Below are 25855 nucleotides of genomic sequence, written 5' to 3' on the forward strand. Positions count from 1 at the left end.
TCGCATCTACTACCCCACTAACCTAAGGGCTGGCTGACTGAGCTGGGTTGGGCGATGAAGAAAAACGGTGCTGGAGACGGGAGCTAGGCCGTCTAGTCCTTCCTGCTCTCTAGCTGTTGCTGTTAGGGGAGGGAGGCCAGATGCAGGTGCTTTCTGCTTTGATATCTTTCTTGCGTCACTACTTAAGTATGTACCTTGAATCTACATCTGTGAGCTGGTCTAGCTGCTGCTGCTACTGATACTACTACTGCCACCACCTGCCTGCTTTCCATGCAAAGCGCCGAGCCGAGTCTGGGCTGGTTACTTCTTCTGATACCTACTACCCAGCACCCAGCACCCAGCACCCAGCACCCAGCACCCAGCACCCAGCACCGACCGACCACCCCCAGTTCCCAGTCTGGTTTCTTTGGCCCCCCAGTTGAGCCACAACCCCCCCAAAAGCGACCCCGGCACTTTTTCCCTCCTCCACTTGGTTCGCAGCCAGTTGCTTGCTTGCTTGCTTGCTTGCTTGCTTGCTTGCTTGCTTGTAATCCTTGACCCTTGAGCACAGGAATTTTTTTGGCCCTTCTTGCTTGATCCTTGGCCAATTGGCATGGGTCGGTAGGCCGGTAGGTCGGTGCCTTTTGCACAAGAACAGAACTCATTACACTCCTCTTGGCTGGTCTACCTACCTGCCTGGCCGTTTGTGCTTTGCCTCGTCGGCGTTTCTCTAGCTGCGTAGTTGACCTTTTTAAGAAGTCTATCCCAAATACGATTGAGTGCACTGCCTGTCGCTATCGTTCGTCCTGTATTCGTTCCATAATCATCATCGTGTATTTATGTACCTGTGCTGATGGTCCAAAGGCTGTACGCGGATGGAGTATATCTATCTATCTAATCTGTCTGCATGTATGTACATACTTGACTGCAGGTAGCTGGTAGCAGGTGCTGGTGGCAGGTGCTGGTAGCTGGTAAAGTGGTAAGGCAGCACATGATTTGTTCTCGTTGACCTACCTACCTTATTTTGCTCCTGATTGTCTGGGCCGTCATCATTTGGATCCATGTCCCTCCAATTCGCGAAGAAACAGAAAGAATAAAAAGCAGGATACTCTGCTACATGCCTTCATACACGGCGACCCAAGGTACTGCCATCTCCCATCTGTACCGCAACCCTGCAGCTCACCATCTCCCAGAAAGACCGGTCCCTTATTACATTGGCGACTAGGTATATAAGGTATTGTTCCCCTACTGCGCATATACATACCACGACCGGGCCTGGGTCTCTCCTAAAAAGAACCGTCCAAGCTCAGACCCTCTTCTTTCCCTCGCCCTCTCTCTCCCGCTTACATTGGCTTCTCCACACCCGAGCTCGAGTCTCGCTATCCCTTCCAGCGTCCTGCCTCTTTTCTCCCACACACGAACCAAACCCCTCTGTTTTCCTGCTGCGTGCTGCTGCCGGTTTATTTTATTAGCCCAGCCCAGTCCCAGTCCACCCGGCCAGAGCAGTTCCCCAGTCTGCTTTCGTTGTTGTTATTAACTCTTTTCGCTCTTGACTTGAGCTTGACTTGCTTGACCCGAGAGAGCTGCTGCTACTTCTTTTGCTTGCTGCTGCTGCTGCTGCTGCTACCGCTACTGCTGCTGCTATTGCTGCTACTGCTGCATGCCACAATCCATCCCTACCGATCTACCTACCTAACAACCACCAACCACCACATCAACAAAACCCCATCCCTGAACCAGACAAGCAATAAACTCTCACGTTGTCTTGTTATCTCTTGCAGTGCGCGCTTGCTCCTCTCCCTCCCTCTCTCCCTCCCACGCCTCCTCCTATTATCCCTCCAACATCAGCTGCTGCGCACCCTTCTTAACCCCCTCCCTCCGCCTCCCGTTACGCAAGCATCCCAAGTGATTTGTTCTGATTGAACCCTCTGGATAGCCGGGATTGCCTTCCACAATCACAAGCGGCCTCCGCATTTTCCTCAGTGATCGCGACCGGAATCGACAGATCCAAGTGCACACTGTCTAAACACTGCTACCAATCTGCCCAATCGTCGTCGTCTATCGGTCTAATTGTCCGTCGCCTGGTCGGTCAGTCGGTCCCATCTGGACGCTACCATACGTTCGCTTGCTTTCCGTCGCTCCAAACCTTTTGGGAGTTGCTTGGATCCAACATTGGCTTTGCGGCCGTCTCCGACCCCTCTTTTTGGACAGACACTCAAAAACCAAGCCTACAACAACGCAACGCTCGTCCGCCCCTGTCTCGTCTCCTCCCTACTGTAAGGACACGGATTTAATTGACGGCCTGGTTGAGCCTTTTGGAAGATACACGAAATCCTCCACTATGGCGGGCAAGATGGTATTGTACAAGTTGGTGGTGCTGGGTGACGGTGGTGTTGGAAAGACAGCTCTGACGATTCAACTGTGTTTACAACATTTCGTCGAGACTGTAGGTCGCCCCCCCTCTCGCCCCGGTGCCCAATTGCGCAGCTTCTGCTTCGACTCGAGACTAACCTGTCACTGGAATGTAGTACGACCCCACGATCGAAGATTCGTACAGAAAACAAGTCGTGATAGATGGCCAGGCGTGCATGCTGGAGGTGCTCGACACAGCCGGCCAAGAAGAATACACGGCACTACGAGATCAGTGGATCCGGGACGGCGAAGGTTTCGTGTTGGTCTACAGCATATCGTCACGATCTTCTTTCTCACGCATCAAGAGGTTTCACCACCAGATTCAGCGGGTTAAGGAATCCGTCAACGCATCACCGACGTACCCCGGGTCCCCGATATCCAACGTGGCCGCTAACGCCAACGTCCCCATCATGTTGGTTGGCAACAAGAGCGACCGCGTGACAGAACGAGAAGTATCGACACAAGAAGGGCATGCTCTGGCACGCGAACTAGGCTGCGAATTCGTCGAGGCGTCGGCCAAGAACTGCATCAATGTCGAGAAGGCCTTTTACGATGTTGTACGGATACTCCGTCGCCAGCGACAAGCAGCTGCGCGGCCAACGCAACAAGATCGCCGCAATCCCGCCCCGAACGGTGCGTCGAGCGCACGCACAGGCAAAGCAGGAGGCAAAGGCAAGCGTAATTGTGTCGTATTATAAGCCTCTCGCGCCACCTACATTGCTCGCGGGGATAGGAACGCGCGGGCTCTGGAAGGGCATCTCACGGCGACAACTCGGTCGCACACGTTCTTCCCAGGTTTCGTATCGAGCCGGGTTGTGCAGAGACCCGAGACGGTCGGTGTCACTACGCACAAAGGTGCGCTGTGTGCATCCGCGACGTCGGCTTTGGTCGAGACCCTGTTTATACCACACATCATACGTTCATCTTTATCACAGCACCATATCAGAGATATCTACAACCAGCTTTCGGTCTGGCGAACGGCGTACGATAAAAAAAGAGGCATCTACGGGCGCAAGGTTCTTTTAGTTACCCCCTTTCGAATGCTAACGGCAAGGATGAGCAAAGGCAGCCGGGAGTCCTTGGTCTTGGATGCGGCAGGAAGCCCCGGTGGAGTGGTGATGTCTTGGAGGATATAGTTTGGCGTCGGGGAGGGGGCGAGCTTCGTGACTTCGGATCAGAACCCCGTGTGTCTGAAATGTCTTTTTTACGGCATGTTTGTGAGACGCCCAGTCTTAGTACGTACCTACCTGCCTGCATCTTGGATACTTGTTCCATTGTCGAGCACTGCAGGCCCCCATGGGGACATGGTCCCCCAGATACCTCTTGCGTTCACACGCGTTACAACCAATGGGCCGAGCCAACACATGCTCAATTGAATTCAAATTGCTGGGCAAAAGTCTATGTCTCTCCACCCTTGCCATATCGGAACCCAGTGACGGGCTGACTGCTGCCCATGACGAAAAACTTGGCCTTTGGACGCTCCAAGGCTCGGTGAGGCTGATTGGCAATCTATCTTATCTGCGTAGGCGACATGCGTGTATCATACTTGGCCGTACACGTTGGACTGGATGCTGTTGTTGTTGTTGTATGGTGGACGGACTAGGGGTAGTCGGAAATTGAGTGCCTGCCTTGCGGTCCTCGGCGCTATCAATCAACCCCACAGTCGCAGCTCTAAAACAGACGGCTCAGTACGAAACAGGCGCAGCCCTCGTCGAGATCATCGTCCCGCAGCCAAGTTGCGCCCCGTGCAGCGCAGTTTGGGATTCGGAGCTGGGGGTTCCAGGCCATTATGATCTGCTTTTCCCCGTGCAAACGTCACACCTATTATGGGCTTGGCCAGATACAATACGCAACAAGGAAGGACGAGCCTCATCACAGGGTTCTTCTGCCTAGGGGTCTTGTGCCTAAGGGTCTTTTTTACCCATTCGGAAGGAATTGCAGACAGCCCGTCGCTGTTGCTTCTCCTGGAGTTTGGAGCTTGGGGGCAGGCAGCCACCCCCGTTAACCCTCTCTCGTGCCAATCGTGCCAAGCTTGACGCAGCTTTATACGATCCTCCTGCCAGGCCATCTACATCCACTTACATATCATCCACCCTTCTTAGGGCTGGGGGGGGACTAATGGAAAGCGATCAGCTCTCGCCTTGCCGCCTCATTGGCCCCCGGGCTAGCATTTGTTCATGCCTTGAAGCAGTAGTCCGCTGCCAACGAACCACTACAGCCTGCCGGGCTCGCCCGCTAGGCTAGTCGAGGGCAAAGGCATGTTTGACTCGGCCGACGAGGGGAAGGGGGGGGGGCAAGCAAAGGCAAGAAGGAGGAGTAGGAGGCCAGGCGGCGACGGTGGAGGAGTAAGGAGAGAAAGCAATTAACCATATTCCATATTAGTAATTTTGATAATACGGTTACTAGGACATGGGGGGAAGGGCATTGACCGTTGTGAGTTAGCACGGCTTTGACTTGGGTACTTTTTTTTCTTCTTCTTTGTGCCTGGGCCCCGCCCTGTTCATTGGGCAGCAACGGGCAATACTACTTGACTACATACATACCTTACATACCCTCTTTCTTTTATTTCTCTGTCCCTTTTCACCTAATAATAAGTATTGTTCCGGGCGGAAACCAAGATCTACACTTTTGGGTATCCAGATAGGTCGACTAAGTATTTTAGTTTACGGAATAAAGTAATACAGTTCATCATCAATGCGCGTACGTAAGTGACTGACTGTACTCCGTACCTGTTTTTTATTCGTATACGCCAATGAAAGGCCTTTACCCTGTGGCCTGTTGTCCACCCTGGCTGGCTACTGCGCTGCCACGCGACGAACTCCTGCAAATGTACGGATTTAAGTAAGTACAGTACAGCAGTATGTATGGAGTAAGTAACCTATTAGGGAGCATGTACAGTAGTGGTGCAAGGAGTGCGTTGCCCCATATCTGTGTCGTTCACCTTTCGCTAGCACCTTATGCAAACCAGTTAGCCCGCTGTGGTGTAGCCCGCGCGCCGCCCCCTCTTCCCTTCTTCGCCCCTCTGGTGGTGACATTTTGCCAAACCGGATGAAGATAGCAAGTCGTCGTCGTCGTCGTCTTCGTCGAAACTTTGAGGCTCTCTTCTGTTTTTTTGTTTTTTTGGCGCATATTATAGAATTGATTACCAATGCCACTTGCTGCTAGGCGACGTGTGTCAGATATACAACAAGGCCCGCTGGACGCGACTATGTGCTGACTGTTAAGACCCGGGTTATTTCTACCGTAGCGTGCCGATAACTCCGATCCTCCATGAAAATGGAGCTACAATTATTACCGGTACTGGAAAGAGCAACGAAAAAAAAAAGGTACAGTAGCCATTTTCGCTCACCACTCAACCCAACCAACCAACCGGCTCTCTCACCTTGCATTCCCGGGTAGTCTTGAGGGGGGCCTCGGCCACTCACACCGACGGTTTGGGATACGGATACCTACCCAGGCCCGGCCCAGCCTCTTTTCCTTCTTCGTGCTGCTTTGCCGCCGTGCCCACTGAACAGGCGACCAGAGGCGACCAGAGGCGACCAGAGACCAGAGGCTGGCGGCTGTTCCGACATTCCGGAGGCGCTGCAAGACGAGAAGCCGTTCGTGAACCTTTTTTTGCTAGCTGCAGCACGCTAGTGCCCCTTCGGCCGCTGAGCTGTTGGTCGACTTTTTGTTTGCTGGTGTGCTTTTCTGGGGTTTGTTCATTTATTGATAAACTTGGGTTACTTACTACTGGCTTACTAACACGCCGGGATGGGCTGTTGTCGACTGTCATCGCCTTCTCCCCAGTATGAATGACGTAGAGAACGTCTGTTTCCGCAGCCGTCTTTCTTGTTTGCTCTGGTCTTCCTTTTCTCGCGCTATATCCCGTTGAGCTGATGTCATGCCAGAACTACACGCTCTCCTTGTCCATCAGGGATCTTGACGCAATAGAGCTGGGCTGGCCCTTCCAGGGAACGCAGCCGCGGGTGAACACGCCGTCGGTAAGACGGGCCCGTTACGAGAGGGACGGGATGCACATCGCCATACCCTCTCCCGGTTGTCATATGTTTTACAGGTTTTACTTGCGGACTATTCGCTCTGGCTGCCTTGCTTTTACACAACACCGGCCGGATCCTTGCTTGCTTACGTGCACTACAGCTACTTACTATACGGCGCGCGCTTGCTGCACGGCACTATTATTAAGTATCTAAAAAAGAATGGGCTGCAGTCGGCGGAAGTACAGTAGGCCGGCGAACGACCCAATTCCACAGCCGGCCTATATCGGGTACTCATATAGGGTATTTAATTTCGACATTGGAGAACCGACCCGCGGCAGTCTGGTCAAGTGGGCCCCGGGAGTTATTATAAGCTCCAGTCAAGTGATACATATACCAGACAGTTTGGCCATACCTACTTGAGTACGAGACAGACGATAGAGTACATACCTAGATGAGATTGGAAGAAGACTGCTAAAAGAAGAAAAAAGAGGAAGAATACCTAGCCCATTGCCCCATGAGGAAAGAGGTCGGCAGGTCGGTAAAGGGGCGCTTCGGTGAATGTCCAATTAGCAATTGAATAGCCGATGGACTGGCAAATCAATAATGTGAAAGAGAGAGAAGAAAAAAAAGTTCGAATCCCTCCGTCCACCCCTGCTGCGTGTCCACGTTGAATCCATCCGGCTTTGGTTGGGTCTTTACTCCGGTCCCCCACTTCCCGGAAGACCAGGACCCTGGGCCCGGTGGCTATCGTTGCATTGGGCCAATGAACCCTTTTTCTTTTCTTTTTTCATTTCTTTCTTTTTTTCTTCTTTTCGTTCTTGCGTTTCCCCCTCCAAAGTGACTAAGTAACCGAACTGTCTGTTCATCATGGCCCGGAAGAAACGAGGCAGGTGACCGTCTCATGTGTTGATGCTCGATAAGGAGTTTGATTTGTAACTTTGGGGGGCAGATGAGAGCCGTACGTCGGTGGTAAAAACAGTGATGCCAGTTTGTCGTAAGGACGACGGATGGATACATTAGCGCCGAGGCATAGCAACAAACAGACGCACGCTGCCTTCGCTTAATGTCTTGGCTTGCTCTCCATGCTGCTGCTGCATATGTATTGACTCGAGGGATTTTGATCTTCTTCGCATCTTGCACTCCTTTTGGGTTTTATCGTAGCCCCTTGCTTGGCCGGGAGGGAGGGAAGAGTCGTTCTGAAAATTGCTTGGTAGACGAATGCGTGCATGTACGTTCAGATAGCCAGCCACACGCCCGCTTCCCATCGACGACTTGCAGTCGTTAATCCTCGCAGCATATACCATGACTCTGTTGAATATATACAGCAAACATCCCAAGCGTCCCTGCTCGTCGCATGGCAAAAAACGTGGCCGGCCTGATCTAGAACCACGGGCATGGACTTTACCTTAACCCTACCTACTACTTTACCGTTCCGTACGTGTTCCAGCAGCGTTGTATAGGGACTGTCGGGAAGGGGGAGTGATCTTCACCCAGGCGTAACCATATGGGTACTGTTGTATATCGAAATCACCCCTTCTGGAAGCATGCCATCTGGTACCTAGTCAGGGCCACACGTCCGCCTTCCCACCCAGCAGCAATAAGGTTTCTGACTACCAAATACGCTCTCCCGGGGCCTATTATTACTCGCTCAAGACCCTTCTCTTCCTGTTCCCCCTTCTCTTCCTATCTCCTCCTCTTTCTTTCTTTCTTTCTTTCTTTCTTTCTTTCTCTCGGCCCTTTACATGGAAATGGGGGTAGGCAAGTCAGATTAAGCCAGTTGTGGATTCGGGGACTTTGTGTGACTTCGTGACCCCCACGAACAGATATGGCGGTATCGTATGTCCGATTCAAGGAAGGATCCCCCTCACCAAAACTTGGAACCCGCGAGTCGGTCTTGTCCATTGCCTGAGGCTTTCTCTTTCTCTTCAGCCGTTCTCTCCCGTCTTCCCATCTACCTACCCTCGCCGATTCGGACGGGGTCCGAACACGAGCAACCAATGGCAAACAAGTAGTGATGTCTGACTATCATAGCCCTGTGGGAATGCATACGGCGGCGCGCCACTGCTGCTCCTGCATCACATACATGCATGCAGAGATAAGCCCGTGGGCGTATGTTGCGTCTCATCCTTGGGCAGATGGATTGCTCTGCATACCACTTTATCAGGCGTCGTCGTCGGTTAGGGTTCTTCCCATCCCATAAAGAAATATGTCCGTTATGTAGACTAAGGGGCGGACTCCGCGCCCGCGCGTACATACCCCCGAATCGTGTGTATGGTGGACTCTCCCGGCTGTTGCGCGGCTCGAAACTTACGACGAGCGAGGCCCAGATATAAAAGTACAGTGCATATGTGTGTGTGTGTGTGTGTGTGTGTGTGTGTGCAATCCACTATCACCGAGCAGGCATCCGTTATCCCGGCTGGCGTTCCTTTCGCTATGCTCTTCCTTCTCCTCCACCTTCTATTGAACCCTGTGAACCATAATAAATGCGCAGTACAGAATTACTGGGGCTACCAGATGCGGCCTTCTCTCAATACACAAGGGGTTCATTGCACGTTATGTACGTTACGTTACTTACACCGGGTTTGCCGGGGATTTGCTGCCCTCTTCAAGGGGAAGTCCGGTCCGGGGGCTGACCTGCGCCGCATCCTACGTCCGTCCCAGAGTCTAGCCTGTCAGCCCTGTCAACTGGCCATCCGGTATTCCTTCTCGTTTGACTTCCTTCCCGTTCGGGTAACCACTGTACCATCCACCCCCTGGGAGAGACGGATGTTGCGTTGTAGTGAAGCGCACGTCCGTCTTCCAGCATCCGTCTCCGTCAGCCCTCTCCTGTCGGGGCAACGAGTTGAAAAGGGTCCTTGCATGGAAGTGAACAGAACCCTACTCTTCTCAACCGCTCAACCGGTGTAGGCAAGAAAGACAATGAGATTTGACGTCTTTCTCCTTTCGTGCACAATCTCCGTGAGAGTGAAGCAAGACGCCAGGGTTGCCATTTTCGCCTAAATGCAAAACCAAAGTCGAGCGTCTATGTAAGTAAGCCGTGGTAGTTGCGAAGTGACCAGAAACCCGTCAGACTGATGAGATGCCTTCCTGTCTCTGGATTCGGCTGAGGTAGGTATGTATGTATCTGCCAGGCGGGACGCGGCCGCGCTCGAGTTCACTTGGCGACGCATGTGAGAAGCAGCCAGCCATGCTGACGGCATATGCGCATGCCCTTGACGCAGCTTCGCTCCCCGAACACGGGGAGTGGACTCGGTTAACATGAAGAACCGTAGGCTTGCCACTGGCGCAATCTATCGTCATTCCTTGCATTGCAGACGCCTCGGGAGGCTACATACATACAGATACCTATCAGATAGTCGACCAGGTGTGGGGGTTAGTTAGTTGCTCCGGAGTTAGGATTCCGACGGGTCCATGCCCCGAGGTGCATATGTGTGAATCGCGTCTCCTCGGTAGGGGCAATGATAGTCGGGTTGTTGGGTCTCAGCTGTCTATCTAAATTCATTCGCTCGGTATCGTGAGCCACATGCATATGCACATGTGTCCCATCGAGAAGCTCCGGTCCAGTTTTTCTTGTTCCGTCATGCCGGGTGCGAAAAAGGATCTGCGTACTTATATTCCTACCAAACTCCTACTCCCAAATCCCATGTATGTATGTGCTGCATGTAACCTACCAGTCACACCCCCACTGCATAGGCGAATTCCATGTAGCCAAGGAGAGAGGGTTCCCTACCTCTCTCTATTTTCATTATATATGGATCTTCCACTGTGCCGGTGTTCGAGCCTGCAGATACCGTCAACCGTCGCGGTGGGATGGCGTGGCTGGCACCGAGACATGTAACTCACAGAGACAAGAAACTCCGACTGACGATCTTTCTTCGGTTGGTTCCCGAAATGTGGCATCCCGCATACGTCAAGCCAACCAGCACACTCTCTCCTTTCTTGCCCACCTTCTCATTTTCCCGTGAAAGGTCCTCGACCCGAGACACGGTGGCATACATGTGAGTAAGGCTATGTGTAAATCCCCGATACATGTGCAGCAGTCCCCGATATGCGAGAAGAGGCTGCATACAGGAAGGCCAAAGGAGAGAGGGAGAATAAGCTGCACGTCAGCCTTGTCTTGGCCCAACCAAAGATGACCCTGACGCGGGAAACCCGCCGTTTCCTCCCTTCCCCCAGGTTTCGGGGAACCAGGGTGATGCATTTCCGGAGGAACATTGCTGCTTGCAGGCAGCCGGGTTCGGGCAGCCTGGACACTTACTTGCTTCTGCGGCGCATTGCTGTTGGCTCAATGTCGGTCTACACACGCTGGCTACTTTCTCGGACGCCATCACATCCTCCCCATTATTGGCTGTTGAAGTGTCATTGGAAGAGAATGCCGTCATCGTCACTTGATGCCCAGCTAAGTCCATCCAATCCCTAGTTACTTACCCGTCATATTCCCTTACCTACCCAACATCAAATCCTATCATCACCATGTAAGTAAGTTCCTTACCTCAGAAGAGCCCCCAAAGATCTTGCGCGGCGCAGCCTCGTACTCCTCCTGCAATCCAAGCGGCGAAGTCTCAGCCCGAGCAACCACCTCGCGAAGGCCCGCCACCAGCCCCGCCACGTCGTCAACGACGCGCTCCATGCCCCTGATGAGCCGGACCTGCTCGTCCCCGGGACCGACGGCCACGGCGTCGTTCTCCGCCACCGGGCGGACGACCGGCAGGCTGTCCGCGAGCCGCGCCGCCCGCGCGACCAGCTCGTCCGAGCGCGCCCCGACCGCGGCTGTGCTCCGCTCCACGCGCCGCCGGAAGTAGGCGAGCGTCCCGGGTTTCACGGTGGGGGCGGCGGCGAGGTGCGGCGGGTTGGCCATCGGGCACAGGGGCCGCGTGGGTGGCGGCGATCGCGTCGACGAGGGCCGCGATGCGGCCGAACCGCTTGGCCTGTGCCACGTAAAAGGCATGCGTCTCCGTCAACAACACGCCGCCGTCCGTCAGGTGCCGCTGCAATGCGTTGCGGCGGCCGTGAGCGAAGGGGCCCCGCAGCTCGGCCTCGAGGGCGCCGGCGTACCGTGAGCGTAGCCCGCGGGCTACCAGGGCCAGCAGGGCGCACATGCGCTTGGCTTCGGGGATCTCGGGGTGTTGTTGCTCCAGGGCGGGCCTGACCCAGATTAGTTCGGCCAATGGCGGGGACGAAGAAGACGTGGCTATACCTGTATTGATTGCCACGACGATGATGAGGATGATTGTTACTGGTGCGGGTGCCGCAGGCCTTGTGCAGCCAGACGGAGATGTCACTGTAGTATGACACCTGCGATTTGCTGCAGGGTCGGCAGGGTAGGTCGGTCTTGACGGCCAGGGCCTGTGGTAGGACTGCTCGGTCCTGTAACTTCTTCCATATCTCGTGGGGCTTGGGATCGTTTTCTGCATGCCCACATGACTTGAAGGTAAAAGTAACGGGAGCCATCTTGCTGGGGACGGCAGACAGTATGCTAGTGAGTTACTGGCAGTGATAGTTATTGAAAAACGTAGCACAGGGGACTCTTAAACAATTAGGCCACTGTCTCTATGGATGACAGCTAGACCTTTCCTGAAAATGTTTATTGTCCCCTTAAGTGCTGCCCTCGAGCTCTTTTACGAACACAGTTATACAATGCGATTCATCAATACAATGTCTTTGGTTTTTGTCTAATACAAGAGCTGGCATTCTCTTTCAGCACACCCTTTGTTGTTGTATATAGGGATATCGATCAAGAATAGTGCCATTGGAGTCGAGAAAACCTTACAGGAAGTGATTCGTTTTGAGGAATTGACATCTCGTAACTCTTCTCGTCAAAGTATCCGAGGTCTGCTATTTGATAGGGGCTGTGTGGCTCTTAGTTGGAGTATTCAGTCCATGACCCGATCATGTCATCACCCGGAAGCCTTCTTTCCTCGACCTTGGATTGATTGAATTTATGAATCATTGGCCAAGAGACCGGCTGATAAGAGAAACGAACGACTAATGCCAGCATATATTTAGGTTGATCAAACTGCACAAATCTGAGAGATGTGTCATGAGGCAGAAGCTCAAGTAGACGTACTACTTGGACAGTATTGGAACAGTTTGAAGGAACCAATCAGCGATATTCCTGTCCTTTCCTTTCCTAGTGCTTATCTTCCTTTCATTCATGATACGAGCGGTTTCGCTAGTGGTATTTCGCTTTGGTAGCTGCACGGGAACTGCCCCTATTTGTTTTGCACCCTCCAGGACGTGAAACTACAAAGGCGCATGGCCAATGATAATTAACTATGCCTCAGCCGGAGATCGATGTTTCTGCCAGACCTCTGATATGGCTACCGTACGGTCGGATGAGGTCGGCGGCCCCCAAAATCCTGCAAGTAGGGTTCCAGCACATGCAATAGTTCGTCTGCTGGACATTCGGCGATGTGACTCTGCGGCGGGGAGTACGGTTGCAAGTACGGTTACAAATACGGTTGCACAAACTGCGAGGGGGGCTCTGGACCGACTGGTTCTTTCGCCCATCGGTGGTGATTTTGCCGTGTCGGTAGCTATATCGTTTCCCAGTATAGGACGGTCGTCCCCGGGACAGCCGGAGTTATAAGAATGATATCGTTACAATATAGTACATGGACAACTCTGTCAAAGCACCCAGGCCTCCTCCTTCTTGGTCATCGTCAACTCCTCAAGCCATCCCTATACTCATCATTGCGGCCCCAACTCATCCTGCCAACATGGACGGGCCCGGAACAGACGGCTGGTTCAAGGTAATCATCGTTGGCGCCGGCGTTGCCGGCCTGACCCTCGCCCATGCCTTCGACAAGGCGGCCGACATCGACTACGTCGTGCTGGACAAGCACCCCGTCGCGCCCGCGTGGGGCTCCAGTATCAGCATGTACCCGAACGGCGCCCGGATCCTGGACCAGCTGGGCCTCTACGATGTTATGGTTGCGAAGACGGCCGAGATGCAGGACTTCCACCTCCGCGGTTCGGACGGGAAGACCCATACCACCTCCCCTTTTCTCAAGGAAATATCGGATAGGTGAGCAGGTGTCTTAACAACACCGTCCCTTTCCGTACTTGCCTGTCATCATGTGTTCTCTGACTAGGGGGTTTATTCAAGAAACGGGTATCTCGCCATGACCTTCGAAAGAAGAGTCTTCCTCCAAACGCTCTATGACGAGCTCCCAGACAAGTCCAAAGTAATCGAACACGCCCGCGCCTCCAGCATCACCGAAGATGCGAGCCGCGTCAAAGTCGTGCTCGCCGACGGCGCGGTCCACGAGGGCGACATCGTCATCGGCTGCGACGGGATCCACAGCGCCGTGCGCGAGCTGATGTGGGAGCGCGCCCACCGGCTGTGCCCCGGCCTCATCACCGTCGACGAGAAGCAGAGCATCACGGCGACGTACACCTGCCTGACGGGCGTCGCGCCCTATCAGCACGGCCTGGGCGCCGACGCCGTCAGCGCCGTCTCCCACGACGGGTTTTCGTTCTTGTTCTTGACGCAGCCGGACCATGTCTACTTCTTCCTGTTCGTCAAGATGCCGCATGGACGGGTGAGCAAGCATCCCAACCGCCTGCGTTTCACCGAGGCCGACGCCGACGCCGAGGCGGCGCGGTATTTAGAGTGTCCCGTCTCCGAGACGCTGGTGTTCGGCGACGTCTGGAAGACCCGCACCTGCGGCGTGCTCGTGGCCCTCGACGAGGGTGTTCTGTCGCACTGGTTCCTCGGGCTGACCGTGCTATGCGGCGACAGCGCGCACAAGGTCACGCCCAACGGGGGTTCGGCGGCAACCTGGCCATGGAGAGCGCCGTCGTGCTGGCCAACGAGATCTACGCCGCCGTCGACCATCGTCGGCATCGATCGGACGACGAAAAGGAAAAGAAGCCCAGCGATAACGAGATACGTCGCGCGTTCCAGGACTACCAGGAGTCGCACATGCCCCGGATCAAGCTGTTTTACCACCTGAGCTGGGCGTGGACGCGGATGCAGGCGTACGACGGCTGGGGTTGGTACATGATGCAACGATGGATCCTACCGTGAGTGCCAAGCAAGCAAGCCATTACCGCCACTAGCAGAGCAACGCACGGTTCTAACACCGCCAATTCCTTGCAGTGCCTTGTTCGTGCCAGGGGCTAAGCAGGTCGCCGTGTTCCTGGCGTCCGCCCCGAAGCTGAGCTTCGTCCCCTTCGAAGAGCACATTGGGACGCGCAGCTGGGCGAAGCAGAAATGGGAACTTCCGGCGGCGAAGAAGAACAACAACGAGCCTCAACTTGGGTCTTCCGGGAGGACGGTCTTTTTCAAAGGGCTGGTTTTTCTCTTTGCCGTCTCGGCTTTCATCATTTACTCTGCAGGAGTCTGGTCTCTTGGGAGAGGAGCCAGGAGCCCGCTGGACTTGGAATAAGGGTATTGCCCGTAGCTGGGAATGCGTTATAAACCATGGACCCTTCAGAGGAATGCCCCCAGGGTACTGAGGGCGTCATCGGCCAGGGTAATTGGTAAGATGTGCCTTGTAGTGATGTGTGTATGGCGACTGGGTGGACGGTGACTTGAATAGCGTCGAGTCTTGCTGGGGAAAAGCCCGACATGCTTCTCCTGAGTATATGCTGTGTTTGTTACTGATCCAACTTTACCACACTATGTCGGCCTTGGGCATCGCGGCTCTTTCCGGTCTCGCAAGTCACCTCAAGGCATGGATAGATTTCCTAAACAGGTAACCGGAGACCTGGTCGCCCTTTTCTTATGCCAGCTTGGGGGACCAGGGTCCCGATGTCCCAAAGAGGAAACTACCGCTTGCAACTCAGAACATTCACGTATAGTAGGTGGATTTGGGTCGTCGTCAACGTGGCTGACTGGAGTTGCTACATATACAGACGCATACCGAGTGACCAGGGTCCCGGCATCCCAAAAGGGAAAGGAGGAACGATTTGCCCATGTCTGTCTGCTATAGACACCCAAGCATTGCCTACACGGTCAAAGCTTTTTTCTTACCTGTATGCATGCTTCCATGGCTTCAAAGAACGCGGCTGAGCATCCTCCTACTCCCAGCACCGACAAGAGCTTACTGTATAGGACTGACCGCCCAAGCAGCCCCACAGCTAGGCCCAGCTCGTCTCAGCTCAGCTGAGAACACACCCGCTAGGCAGATACAGACTGTTCGTTCTGCAACATCAATTCACAACATTTTGAGCAGTGTGTGTGAGAGAGGGAGAGAGAGGGTGTCGAAGGAATCCATGGTATCCAGCTGACATTGTGTAAACATTTCAAATCGTCCGTCGTTATCCTGTCTGAGCATGGCTCGGTCGGCTCCGCGCCGTTGGGAGTAAGCCGCAACATACAAGCACCAGCCAGGATCCCGGTTTCCGAAAAGGGAAATGCCACACTATTATAGTGCGGCTCAGCTCCCAAACCCAACGTCAAAGCTTCAGCCGCAGGCTGGTTGTTGGATCTCGAAAAGACCCATCTGTAAGTGTGCAGCATGAGCTGTGTGACCAGGGTACCGACATCTGCATTTGGGCAAGACTTGATGACGGGCCAGGGTTCATGTCTCCTGAATAGGAAAGACGTAGCAGCCTTTGCTTTTCGTCATATCCACAACTCCACAAGCCGCTGTGATGTTGGGATATTTTTTGGGGCTATATAAGTAAGGTGAATTAGGCTTTGGTGCTTGTATATGTCTTGCTGACCGCCAACTTGCTCATGCCAGAGGACATGGAGAGGAGGGTGAAGACAGTTGCTCCTTCTACGACCACGAGACACTCAATTGGACGTATGCTCGTCCAGCTGCAGTCTGGCCGATCTCATACGGAGATATCGCCTTGAATGGAGTTCATCGCTCCTGATAATATAGACCAGAATTGTCCAGGACCGGTGTTCTCTCAACCCAACGGTACCCAGCTCGATCACGACAGTAACCTTTCAAGAGGCTCCCCCTTTTCATGCCTTCGCCATCCTCGTATACGCAGAACGCCGAAAGCATGACCGAGAAAAGCCACCCCAACAGGCAGACGAACCAGAAAGACGGAGGGAGGCTTTTTTCCAATTCCGACTTCGAATAACACCGAGTCCCCTTTCAAGCACCGCTCCCCTTTTGTCCATCCATTCGTCTTCCGCGTCGCTCGAGTATGCACAACCGCGCCCGACTCCCCCAGCTTCAAGTTGGAGCCCACGCACAAGTAACGATGCACAGTCCCACGCTCGGTATCTCTCTCTCGGGCGTCGTTGCACGAAACTTTGTACGTCATAGTGGCGGAGCGGTAGTGACTGGCAAACTGAATAGGGACAGGTTGCTCATGCGGAACGTCTGAACGAATGAACGCATTGAAACCCCACAGGTAGGGAAGTATCGGTCTGGCGTATGATGATATGGGAATATCTCGCACGAATACTTGTAGACAGCATAGTTTGGGGTATACAGGAATCCGCAAGCTGCTGACGAACTAGGTACAGTATTCACTTCTGGTATTTATTTGGCCTCGCATGATAATACGTAGATCTGTGACACTATGAGGTCACGAATTGGTTTGTCATTCAAAAACATTGCATTTCTCGTCTCTATATCGAAGAAGATGCCGTATGGAACAAACGTCCTCCGAAAATAGCTTGAGGCGACCATATACTTCATGGTCTACAAGAAGGCCACACTATGAGAAGGCTGACCACTGAGTTCACATCATTCCTATTCGGAGATGCCAGGTAAAACGCCATAACCGCTTGCTCCGTGCCTTGGAAATAAATGATAAAAAGAAAGACAGGCTCGTTCAGGGGTTGCCATAGTGGCTGGCCCCAGAGGGATAAATAAAGATCTATCCAAAATAGATACTCGAAGAAAATATATGGGGTATAGTGTCGACATCTCAACGTCGGCAAAAGTGTCGTCGGGTTCTTGTTTTCTTTACACGGTACGAGTAGGTAGAGAATCCGAAAAGGTCTACTCTACTCTTTCACGGCGTGCTGGTCCCCAAAGGGGCTGGTGCATTCACGGGGCACCGAGGTCATCGAACGGGGTGCCGACGCCATCGAGTTCGTCCTGCTCTCAGCTGCCCGACGGGTGGCCTCTTCAATCAACCCACTCAAATCACTCTTTGTGCGAGGAGATTTGGGAGATTTGGGAGTTTTAGGGGGCTCGGAAGGTTTGGGAGGATCCGAGAAAGGCCCCTGGTCGACGGCTGGCGTGTCCTCGATCTCGGTAACAGCCTTTGAAACCCGGGCCGCGGCCTTGGCTTTCGGTGAGCCCTCGGCGCTTTCCGGTTCTTCAGCAATGGAATCAGTCGGAGTCTTTGTCTTGATAGAGACCTGCTTAGGGCCGCTACTGCCGACACTGACGACTTGAGGGCGAACTGCTGTGGCTGTAGACGCGCTTGCGTTCTTGAAGAATGTTGCTCCAATACTGAAGGCCGGCGATGGAGGGGGCTTGTCATTATCGTATTTGTTATAGTCGACCGAGGGTACAGGCGGCGTGACGCTTTCACCACTGCCAGCCTTGGACTTGACACTAATGATAGACGGCTTCAGAAGGGTGCCCTTTTGCGCAGGCATTTGCGACACCACCGCGTTCTTGCCGTAGATTGTCGACGCGACACTGGAGCGAGGAGCGTAAGAGGTGCGAGCCATTGACGTGCGGTCAGTGTAGCCTGAGATGCCAGAGTACGTCGAGTCGCGAAGATCGCCAGGCACAAAGAAATGCTGCTCCTGGTAAGGCGAAGGGCTTCCCGACTCGGAGTGAGCAAGAGGGATCGGCGGCACAGGGGGTACCAAGACGGTGGGCGATGTGGGCGTGGCTCGGTTGGTAACGCCTGGGATATAAGCGATCTGGATGATGTTCGAGGCCCGTGTAAGAACAGTCGAGGCAAGGGAATGGACCGAATGCGTTGATTGCCGTGCCGACCGTCTCGAAGCCATATCGTCGTTTCCTTCCTTGCTATGCTCCGGGTCCGTTTGCCATTGCTCTCCCTGGTAATCTCCCCGCTTGTTCTTTATGCAGAACCTCCAGACCAGGTATGTTAGAATGGCGATAGCTGCCAACCCTCCGATTACACCACCAACGATGGCACCCGTGTTTGGCGATGAGCTGCTGGTCGAGCCTCCTGACGAGTTTTGGTTTGCTGCGTCAGGGTCGAGGGCGCAATAGGCTTGCGGGCAGGCGTGGCATGATTTCGACGTGAACTGGCACACCTCGTTGTCTTTACAGTCGGGACATGTTGGACTAACGTTCAGGCAGTCTAGACAGCCTTCTTGTCGTGAGAAAAGAGAATGAATGGTATCTATGGCTCAATGTTAGTCTCGTAGGCTGACCATGGTTGTCGGTAGCTGAGGGTGGAGTCTCACCAGATGCGAGTGCCGCATGGCTCGCCATTGTGGGCAAGCGATATGGTGACAATATCTGACAAATTGAAAAGCGAGGGGCGTAGGAAGTGTTGATACTCGTCAACAAAAACCCAGGCGGTATATCGAAAATAGGCGAAGGCACTTGGCGAAGTATTGGGATGGCTCAGCGCAGATCCCGGTCGTGCCAAGCGTAGCAACCACCTTTTTCGGATGGTATCCCACTTCGATAATTTGCTATAGCGATGCGTGCGTGACGGCTTCCCACAGTATCCAAAAAATCCTAACGGCGGTCCGAGGAGAAGACGGGGGCGAAGGAGGATGGCGTATGACGAAATGTGGTGGTGGAAAGGGGTGGAGGATTGATGGCTGGTTGCTGGGCTGGTGAGGCTTGCTTCACCTGTGTTGCCGGGCGCAGGTGTTGTGCGTAGAGAATCAAACTGGAAACGAGTGGACTGAGAGACTAGCTCAAAAGAAATGGAACGAGACCGAGGTGGCTCTTAGATGATCATCCAGGACATCGGCAGCGTCGAAGTAGGAGACGGCGGCGAGAAAGAGGGCGATGACAAATGGTTGAGGCGGGTGGTGTTGGCGAAAAAGAGGCGCTCTCTCAGTGTGTCTCGCTCGTGGTGGTGGTAAGGTAAAGAAGAAGAGAATGGATGGGATGAATACAATGGGCTTGGGCCTCTCTCGAGACGGAAGACGGAGCAGAGCAGACGAACGAACGAACGAGCGGGTCGATGGATGGATGGATGGATGGATTGATGGATAGGATGGGGGTGGTGTGTGTGTGCGTTGCGTTGCGTGTCTGGGTGTGTGTCTGTCTGGGCTGGCGACGGGGGTGTTGTGTGGTGATCCGTCCGGGGGCACTCAGCTGATTCAGGGAGTCAGGAACGAAAGGTGCTAGGAAACGCCAAAGATTGCGGGTGCAGTGGCACTCTTAGCGAAACAAGTCGAGAGGGGCTGCCTGGCCTCCTATTCGCCCGACTCGTCGAGCATGCGCCAAGCAGGCCAAGGAGGGCAGACGGAGGGTAGCATCCTTGGACCGCCCAGGGACAGGAGGCCCACTCGGATCAGTGAGAGTGGCAGACGAGCGCCGCAGACGAGCGCAGACGAGCGCGCATGGAAATGACCACTCGGCGCCCAGGGCACTCATCTATTATCTGACCGTCTAACGATCGTGTTATTGCACACACCCCTCCTCGGAAATTTCAGCCGCTCAGGGCCAATCAGGGTTCTTTCTTGCGCCGCTAGGGGAGGCCCTAGAGAGGCCTTGGGGAGACATTGGCACGACCCCGGGCGTAGGCGGAGGAGCCCTTTGGCAGTCCTTTGGCAAGGCAGGCCAGAAGGCAGGCCACTGCAGGTGGCCAGTTGGCTCGCGGATGGTCGCCACCCCTGCAGCAGCGTGCGCTCTTTTTAGTTGCAGTTGCAAGCCCCCCTTCCTGCCAATGCAGCTCATCATGGCCAGAACATTCGCATCTACTGTCGATCCAAACCTGATAGTCCCGTACAATGGCTTATCCGAGACATTGAGACAGCCGACGTTCCTCGTTTTTGGCTTTTTTGACAGCCGTTCCATCTCCATGCCGGCAGAAACAATGTGAAGCAGCCACCGCCAAGGAACAAAAGGAAAGAATGAAAGCAGATCCAATCTCGAGACCGGGCCATTTCGCCAGCAATCGGAGATTTCGTACATACAGCAGGTGCTTAAGGTAGCGCGCATAGGCATAGGCTCTAAACTGAATTGGCTTTCCTGATTCCATGTTGCATCCCAGGACCGGTCTTGGCTTCAACTTGTGGAGGACGCGCGCGTTGACGACACCCGATGGCACGTAAAGTCGCAAGCAGCAAGCCAAATGCCGCCGTCGATTCAGTCAATCCAACGCGAACCCAGCAAACCCCAGTCCGCCTGGGGCCTACCGTGACCCTACCTTGGAGCTAAGCCTCCGACCGACAGCCCGAAAGCCAGCAGGCCCCCCCATGTTCCCATGTTGCTCTGCCAGAACTGCTGTCGGGCACCCTGTCAGCCAGCCAGCCCCCCCAAAGCTGCCAGGTATTGTTCAATGAACCGAAACAGGCCGTCAAGTGCAACGATGATCCCCGCCTCTGGCAGCCTGGCTTGATTATTGTTTCCCAGATTAACATGCTCGTATATGAACTATTTGCTGCCCTTGCCTGTTTGCCGAAATTAATTAACATGAGGTTACAAAGGCCAAATCGCTGGTTTCGAGTTCGATTAAAAAGCACATATGCATTCTCTATTCGATCCGGTCATTGGCCCCAACCCAGAGGTTGTTAATTCCCGGCGACACATTTGTCGGCATAAGGCAGAAGGCAGAACAAGATGCGATCGAACCCCTCCCTCCTGCCGTGCCTGCCTGCCTGCCTCCCTCATCACACCAGAGCAGAGCAGAGCAGAGCAGAGCAGAGCAGAGCAAGAGCGGTGCCGCTCCGACTTTGGGAAACTTGGTCAGGGCGCGCTTTGAATGTCGTGCTACGTATCACTTTGCTAAATTGAGTCCTGTGCAACCACGGGCTACGAGTATGCAGTCACCTGGTTGGTGTTACCGCAACCTCGGCCGGTCTGATTTATTGGCTTTTGCCTGACGTGCGAGCCAGGCTAGCCCAAACCTGGACAGTGACATGCCGTCCGGAGGTGTGACATTTTCATCTCGTCCTTTTTGACTTTGCGTGCCTGGCCCCCTTGCAGACCACGAGAGAAGCGGCCGGGATATGGGAAACAAGCCACAAAGAAGAAGAAAAAGTACGTACTGGATGGTGGCGGGAGAGATCGGAAGGGAACCAATTGTACGCCCGCCAGGTTCTGTCTGTTCAATTGGTTCTTTATCCTGCCGGGTCACCACTGTTCCGAGCAGATGTTGATAGGTGAACTCACGCTTCTGGCCTGTCCTTACTGCCTCTTGGACATTTCTTATTTCCGATTCGGCGGTCGGTAGTGGTGGGATTTTCGTACGAAGTAAAAAGTTCGCGCGGGGCAACAACTTTAAGATAAACTCTGGCTTGACAATCCGATCTGATACATGCGTTCAGGCCAATAAAGGGGCGGGAGACAGGAACTGGGACGAGATCATCAGACGTTCCTCTCATCGATGTCGTAATGCTATGGTTCCGAGCCATGTGGTTTGGCAGGGATACTGTCCATGTCCAGCCTGCTTCAGATCCTGCGTGGCAGCAACTTTATCTTAACACACACGCACACGCACACCAACCCTGAGGCTGGGCGTGCTGTACGCTGCACCATCAGTAGTACATACGCAGTTATGGTGCTTATATCAAGCCGGTTGTGCATTGTTGGTCGTGCTCACCCCTCAAGCCAATAAGCTACCATGACGGTTCCCTTTGTCTCGCAGGCTATTGGCGTTTATACCGATCTCCTACTAGGTGAATGAACTGACCCTGATATCATGATAGAATCCTTACTATATACAATGAACGGCCATTTTCATAACAACAGAGCGACTGCCAAATATTTTAGGTTCGCCCGCCGGGTTTCAGTCGTTTGCCCCCGAAGTTCTGACATATCGCACCCCTTTCCATAATTCATGGAAAGAAGGGGGGGTCGAGGCAGCCCAGAGTCCGCATGCGCTCGAGCACTGCTCATGAGGATACGCTGGTATGCGTGTGTACCATGCTACTAGACCCAGTCGAGCTCACTGCCTCGACATCAGCCGGATCACCTATAAGTGCGCCGATGCCGCCGCCGCTGTGACCCTCCGCACCATGCCGATCGTCACCTCGGTCATCTTCGGCGTCGGCTGGACCATGAGCCACAGCTACCGGGAGGACTTGCTGGACCTTCTCAAGGGTCTATGTGTAGTGATAATAGTGGCATAGTGATGAGCGTATCGGCCAGAGCATCCCCGGAAAAGGGGCTTCCGCCTTTGTTCGGGAGGAACGCGATTGGGAGAAAAGTCGGATATGTCACTCAACCTTTGATGGATAGTCGCTGGAAGGTATGCAGCGAGAGTATCCTACGCGGACATACGCTAGGCGTTTACTACGTCCTACACGCCATCTTCCAGGCTGAATCAAATTCCGGGACTACCCAGCCCGCCCCCTCGGAAGGAATCGATCCCATACAACAGTTATGCTGCGGAGTTTGGCCCGTTGACGTCCGCTTCTGGTGGGATACTGTTTGGTACTGTTCAGGCTGCTCCTCAGCAGCACCCCTGCCCCCGGCGCCAGCCATCGATGTTGCTCATTCGCCTAAGAAAATCCTTCCCAGTGTTATTTGCTTGTAGCAATCCCCTTCATTTGGGCTACCACAAGTTATATCCATCCCAGTCGTGTTATCTGCTATTCCGCTCGGCGTGACTCTGCCGCTTACTCTTGATCAACCCGCGATATACCTCACCGACCATTTCTTGTCTTCTAGAGGTGCGCGTCTAGTCCAGGGAGGTTGGATCATTGGGAAGGGATGTGTTAAGAGAGAGAAGATCCCAAGTTCGAAACTTGATTTCGACGGTGGGCGAATTATGTACTATCAGGTTCACGTGGGATAGAGCCAAGTAACGTTTGGAACACGATCATTGGAGGCCGTGATCGAAAGCTTCGACCACTCCATTGGTGACGTATCTGGTAGTTGGAATGTCTTTGAGGATCTCGAAAGAAACATTGAGAAGTGGTCTGATGTGTCGAAAGAACGAAGAAACGGCCTTAAAACGTGTATTAGACATGAGTGTCTAGCGTGACAGTTAAAGAGTTGAAGGACTTACAAGGCTAGAATCTCGAAATATATCCTTTATATTGTGAAATCTCCCAGGCCTTTAGGCTGTGATAGCCATGTCTCTATACAGTTTTGGTGTCGAGTTCTTACTACAAGCACATCGGCCAAGGATCCGACCCGACCTCATTCGCGGAGCGGCCATGTATAACCAGTTGTGCTTGTTTTGGGTGTGCTGTGGCGCGGCGATCATGTTGGGACCACGGTATATCGGATTCAATGAAGATCTATGGCAACTTCTCTGAGTTCGTCTTCTCGCTCTGCCCATCAGCTCGAGCGCCCATGCCCTCCCCTGGTGGCAGATATTGTACCCGTGACGGACCGCTTCGTAGTAAATAGATGTTCCTGGTGCCCTAAACCACCTGCCCTGCTCTCTTTTGGAATATGTCACTTCAAATTATGTGGCCCTCTCGGTAGGGTATGTCCCCGAGAGAGAGGTGCAAAGCATGCAGATGGGGAAGAAAGGTGACATGGCAGATATCATGGCAGGATTGGGACGTCTAACTTACCCCTATCTTTTTATATTCGACCTTATTAAATAATATTTCAGTACGTATATACAGCAACAACCACACATGTGTCTTTGGACCAAGATCTGCTGAGGATGGCTCCGAGCTCCATGAGGTAGATGACCCTCCTTCCAGAGAGGCAATATATCCGTCTTGGCTTCAGATTCTCATCTTGCAGCATACCAGTCGTTTCACTGTCTTAGGAGCGGCAAGCAGATCCCTGTGGCAGGTACTCTTTCTCCATTCCCTACTCAGAAACATATGGCTCGCATTTATCATTCGACGCGGAAGATTCGCAAAAGCCCCCACGCCATGGAGATCATCGGGATTATCGCTACCAAGTGCTTCGGGCTCAAGAGAGGGAGCGTCCATCAGGAATCAAGCAGAGGGCATCTCAGCCCTGTAAAGTTGACAACGCGACTCCAAGTGGGCATCTTGCGAGATATATCAGCACCTGCAGCGAGACTACCAGATTGATATGATATACCCATTACACGGCCTCTCGGAGTCGCCAAGGAGCAGATCCGCGCCAAGTCCCTACCGAAGATGAGGTCGTCTTGCTTCGCCGTGAAACCTAGCGAGAACAGCAACATTCAGTCCACGTAGGGGCAAATCATACGTCGGAATACATCGATTTCATGTCGTAGCTTTCCGAGTACAGCCCCAAAGCTCGAGAACCGATTTCATAGTGATCGACACACTGGCAACCAGCAACTGTAGGGTCATCTATAACGAGCAGAATAAACCCTGCGCTGTAAGCTTCAGCCGGGAGGCAACTACAGGATGACATGGCATCTATGCAGTTTCAGAGTCGTTAAGATCTTCAATACTAGGTACCGGTAGAGAAGAGTTCAAACAGTGTACATTCACGTGACCTCGGTTTCGGCGACAGATCCGACTTCTGCTGACTCTGGTGCGAGAGCGAAAAATGACGTGGATGCTGACGGCTTGGTCGCTGGCGACAGCGATAGTTGAGTGGTTGGCAAGTTACCTAGACCTCTGACAGCTGACAGCGGGATGGTCAGTACCAGTCCATCGTGGCCGCTGCTGTTGGCGTGGGAAGAGGGGAGGGGAGGGAGGATAAGGATGGCTGCGTGCGCCCCGTATTTGCATCTCGGGCCGACATTGTATGTGTGTTTTTGCTGTTGAAACGTCTGCCTAGTTGTGCGAACCAGCGGGCCGTGAAGGATCTGAAATGTTTCTATCGTATAAAGGGAGCCCTCCACACAGTAATACTAGTCTCCTTGAATTGCAATTGCATTGGGCATGAACCAGAAGCTTACTAAGATCGCGGGCTTGAGGCACAGGATCAGACTGACTAGCATCTAGCATGCGTCGGTCAATCCCGACATGGGATGGGACAAATCTGCTAATACGAATAAAACTTGGGGTAGCGGCAGGAATCCCAGGATAACTCAGGCATTTTTATTAGCGATACCTTTAATAAAATATTATATTAATAATAATTAATAGTATTTTTTAATAGTAACTTTATAATCTTTTAAAAATAATCTTTTAATAATATTAACGTGGTTTACCACTACGCGACGTATATTACTTAGCGATATACTTTAATTTAATTCTAATATAATTAAACTTTAACGCGTAATATTTCTATAACTATAATGCTTAATTAATTCTAAAAAGATCGGATAGTTTTAGTAATTTAAGCGATACGAAACGGACCGAATTAAATAAACTAAAGAGTAGCAGTAAAAGTTTATAATATACCCGAATTAACTTTACGTTATCGAATTTACGGCCGAACTTTAAAACGCGAAATTTAACCGAAACGATATAAAATAAATCTAATTAAAAAAGAAGTACTTTATAAATATATAATTAATTTAAATATTCGAGGGACGCCTTTTGATTTCGTTAGTATAAAAAATATAGCTAATTTTTTTACCGCGTCGCG

At 53.0% G+C, this 25855-nt stretch overlaps 5 protein-coding genes across 5 annotated transcripts; 3 read left to right on the forward strand and 2 right to left on the reverse strand.

Moving 5' to 3' along the window:
- Window positions 1-2320: 2320 nt before the first annotated feature.
- Window positions 2321-3089, forward strand: PG986_012542 (uncharacterized protein; the record flags this gene model as incomplete). Its single annotated transcript, XM_066848764.1, has 2 exons — window positions 2321-2425; window positions 2508-3089. The coding sequence occupies 2 exons, from the start codon at window positions 2321-2323 to the stop codon at window positions 3087-3089; spliced, it is 687 nt and encodes a 228-aa protein (XP_066695460.1).
- Window positions 3090-10839: 7750 nt separating this feature from the next.
- Window positions 10840-11785, reverse strand: PG986_012543 (uncharacterized protein; the record flags this gene model as incomplete). Its single annotated transcript, XM_066848765.1, has 2 exons — window positions 10840-11141; window positions 11194-11785. The coding sequence occupies 2 exons, from the start codon at window positions 11783-11785 to the stop codon at window positions 10840-10842; spliced, it is 894 nt and encodes a 297-aa protein (XP_066695461.1).
- A 1305-nt stretch (window positions 11786-13090) lies between these two features.
- On the forward strand, window positions 13091-14764 carry PG986_012544 (FAD binding domain protein; the record flags this gene model as incomplete). The annotated part of the gene is made up of 4 exons (XM_066848766.1): window positions 13091-13398; window positions 13480-14068; window positions 14116-14399; window positions 14476-14764. 4 exons carry the CDS (start codon window positions 13091-13093, stop codon window positions 14762-14764), a joined length of 1470 nt encoding a protein of 489 aa, XP_066695462.1.
- Window positions 14765-17295: 2531 nt separating this feature from the next.
- PG986_012545 (uncharacterized protein) lies at window positions 17296-18715 on the reverse strand (the record flags this gene model as incomplete). The annotated part of the gene is made up of 2 exons (XM_066848767.1): window positions 17296-18623; window positions 18688-18715. 2 exons carry the CDS (start codon window positions 18713-18715, stop codon window positions 17296-17298), a joined length of 1356 nt encoding a protein of 451 aa, XP_066695463.1.
- Window positions 18716-22320: 3605 nt separating this feature from the next.
- On the forward strand, window positions 22321-22539 carry PG986_012546 (uncharacterized protein; the record flags this gene model as incomplete). Its single annotated transcript, XM_066848768.1, has 1 exon — window positions 22321-22539. One exon carries the CDS (start codon window positions 22321-22323, stop codon window positions 22537-22539), a length of 219 nt encoding a protein of 72 aa, XP_066695464.1.
- Between the last annotated feature and the right edge of the window lie 3316 nt (window positions 22540-25855).

The sequence above is a fragment of the Apiospora aurea genome, assembly GCF_038362705.1.
Source record: "Apiospora aurea strain CBS 24483 chromosome Unknown utg000008l_segment0_segment0, whole genome shotgun sequence".
Lineage (NCBI taxonomy): Eukaryota > Fungi > Ascomycota > Sordariomycetes > Amphisphaeriales > Apiosporaceae > Apiospora > Apiospora aurea.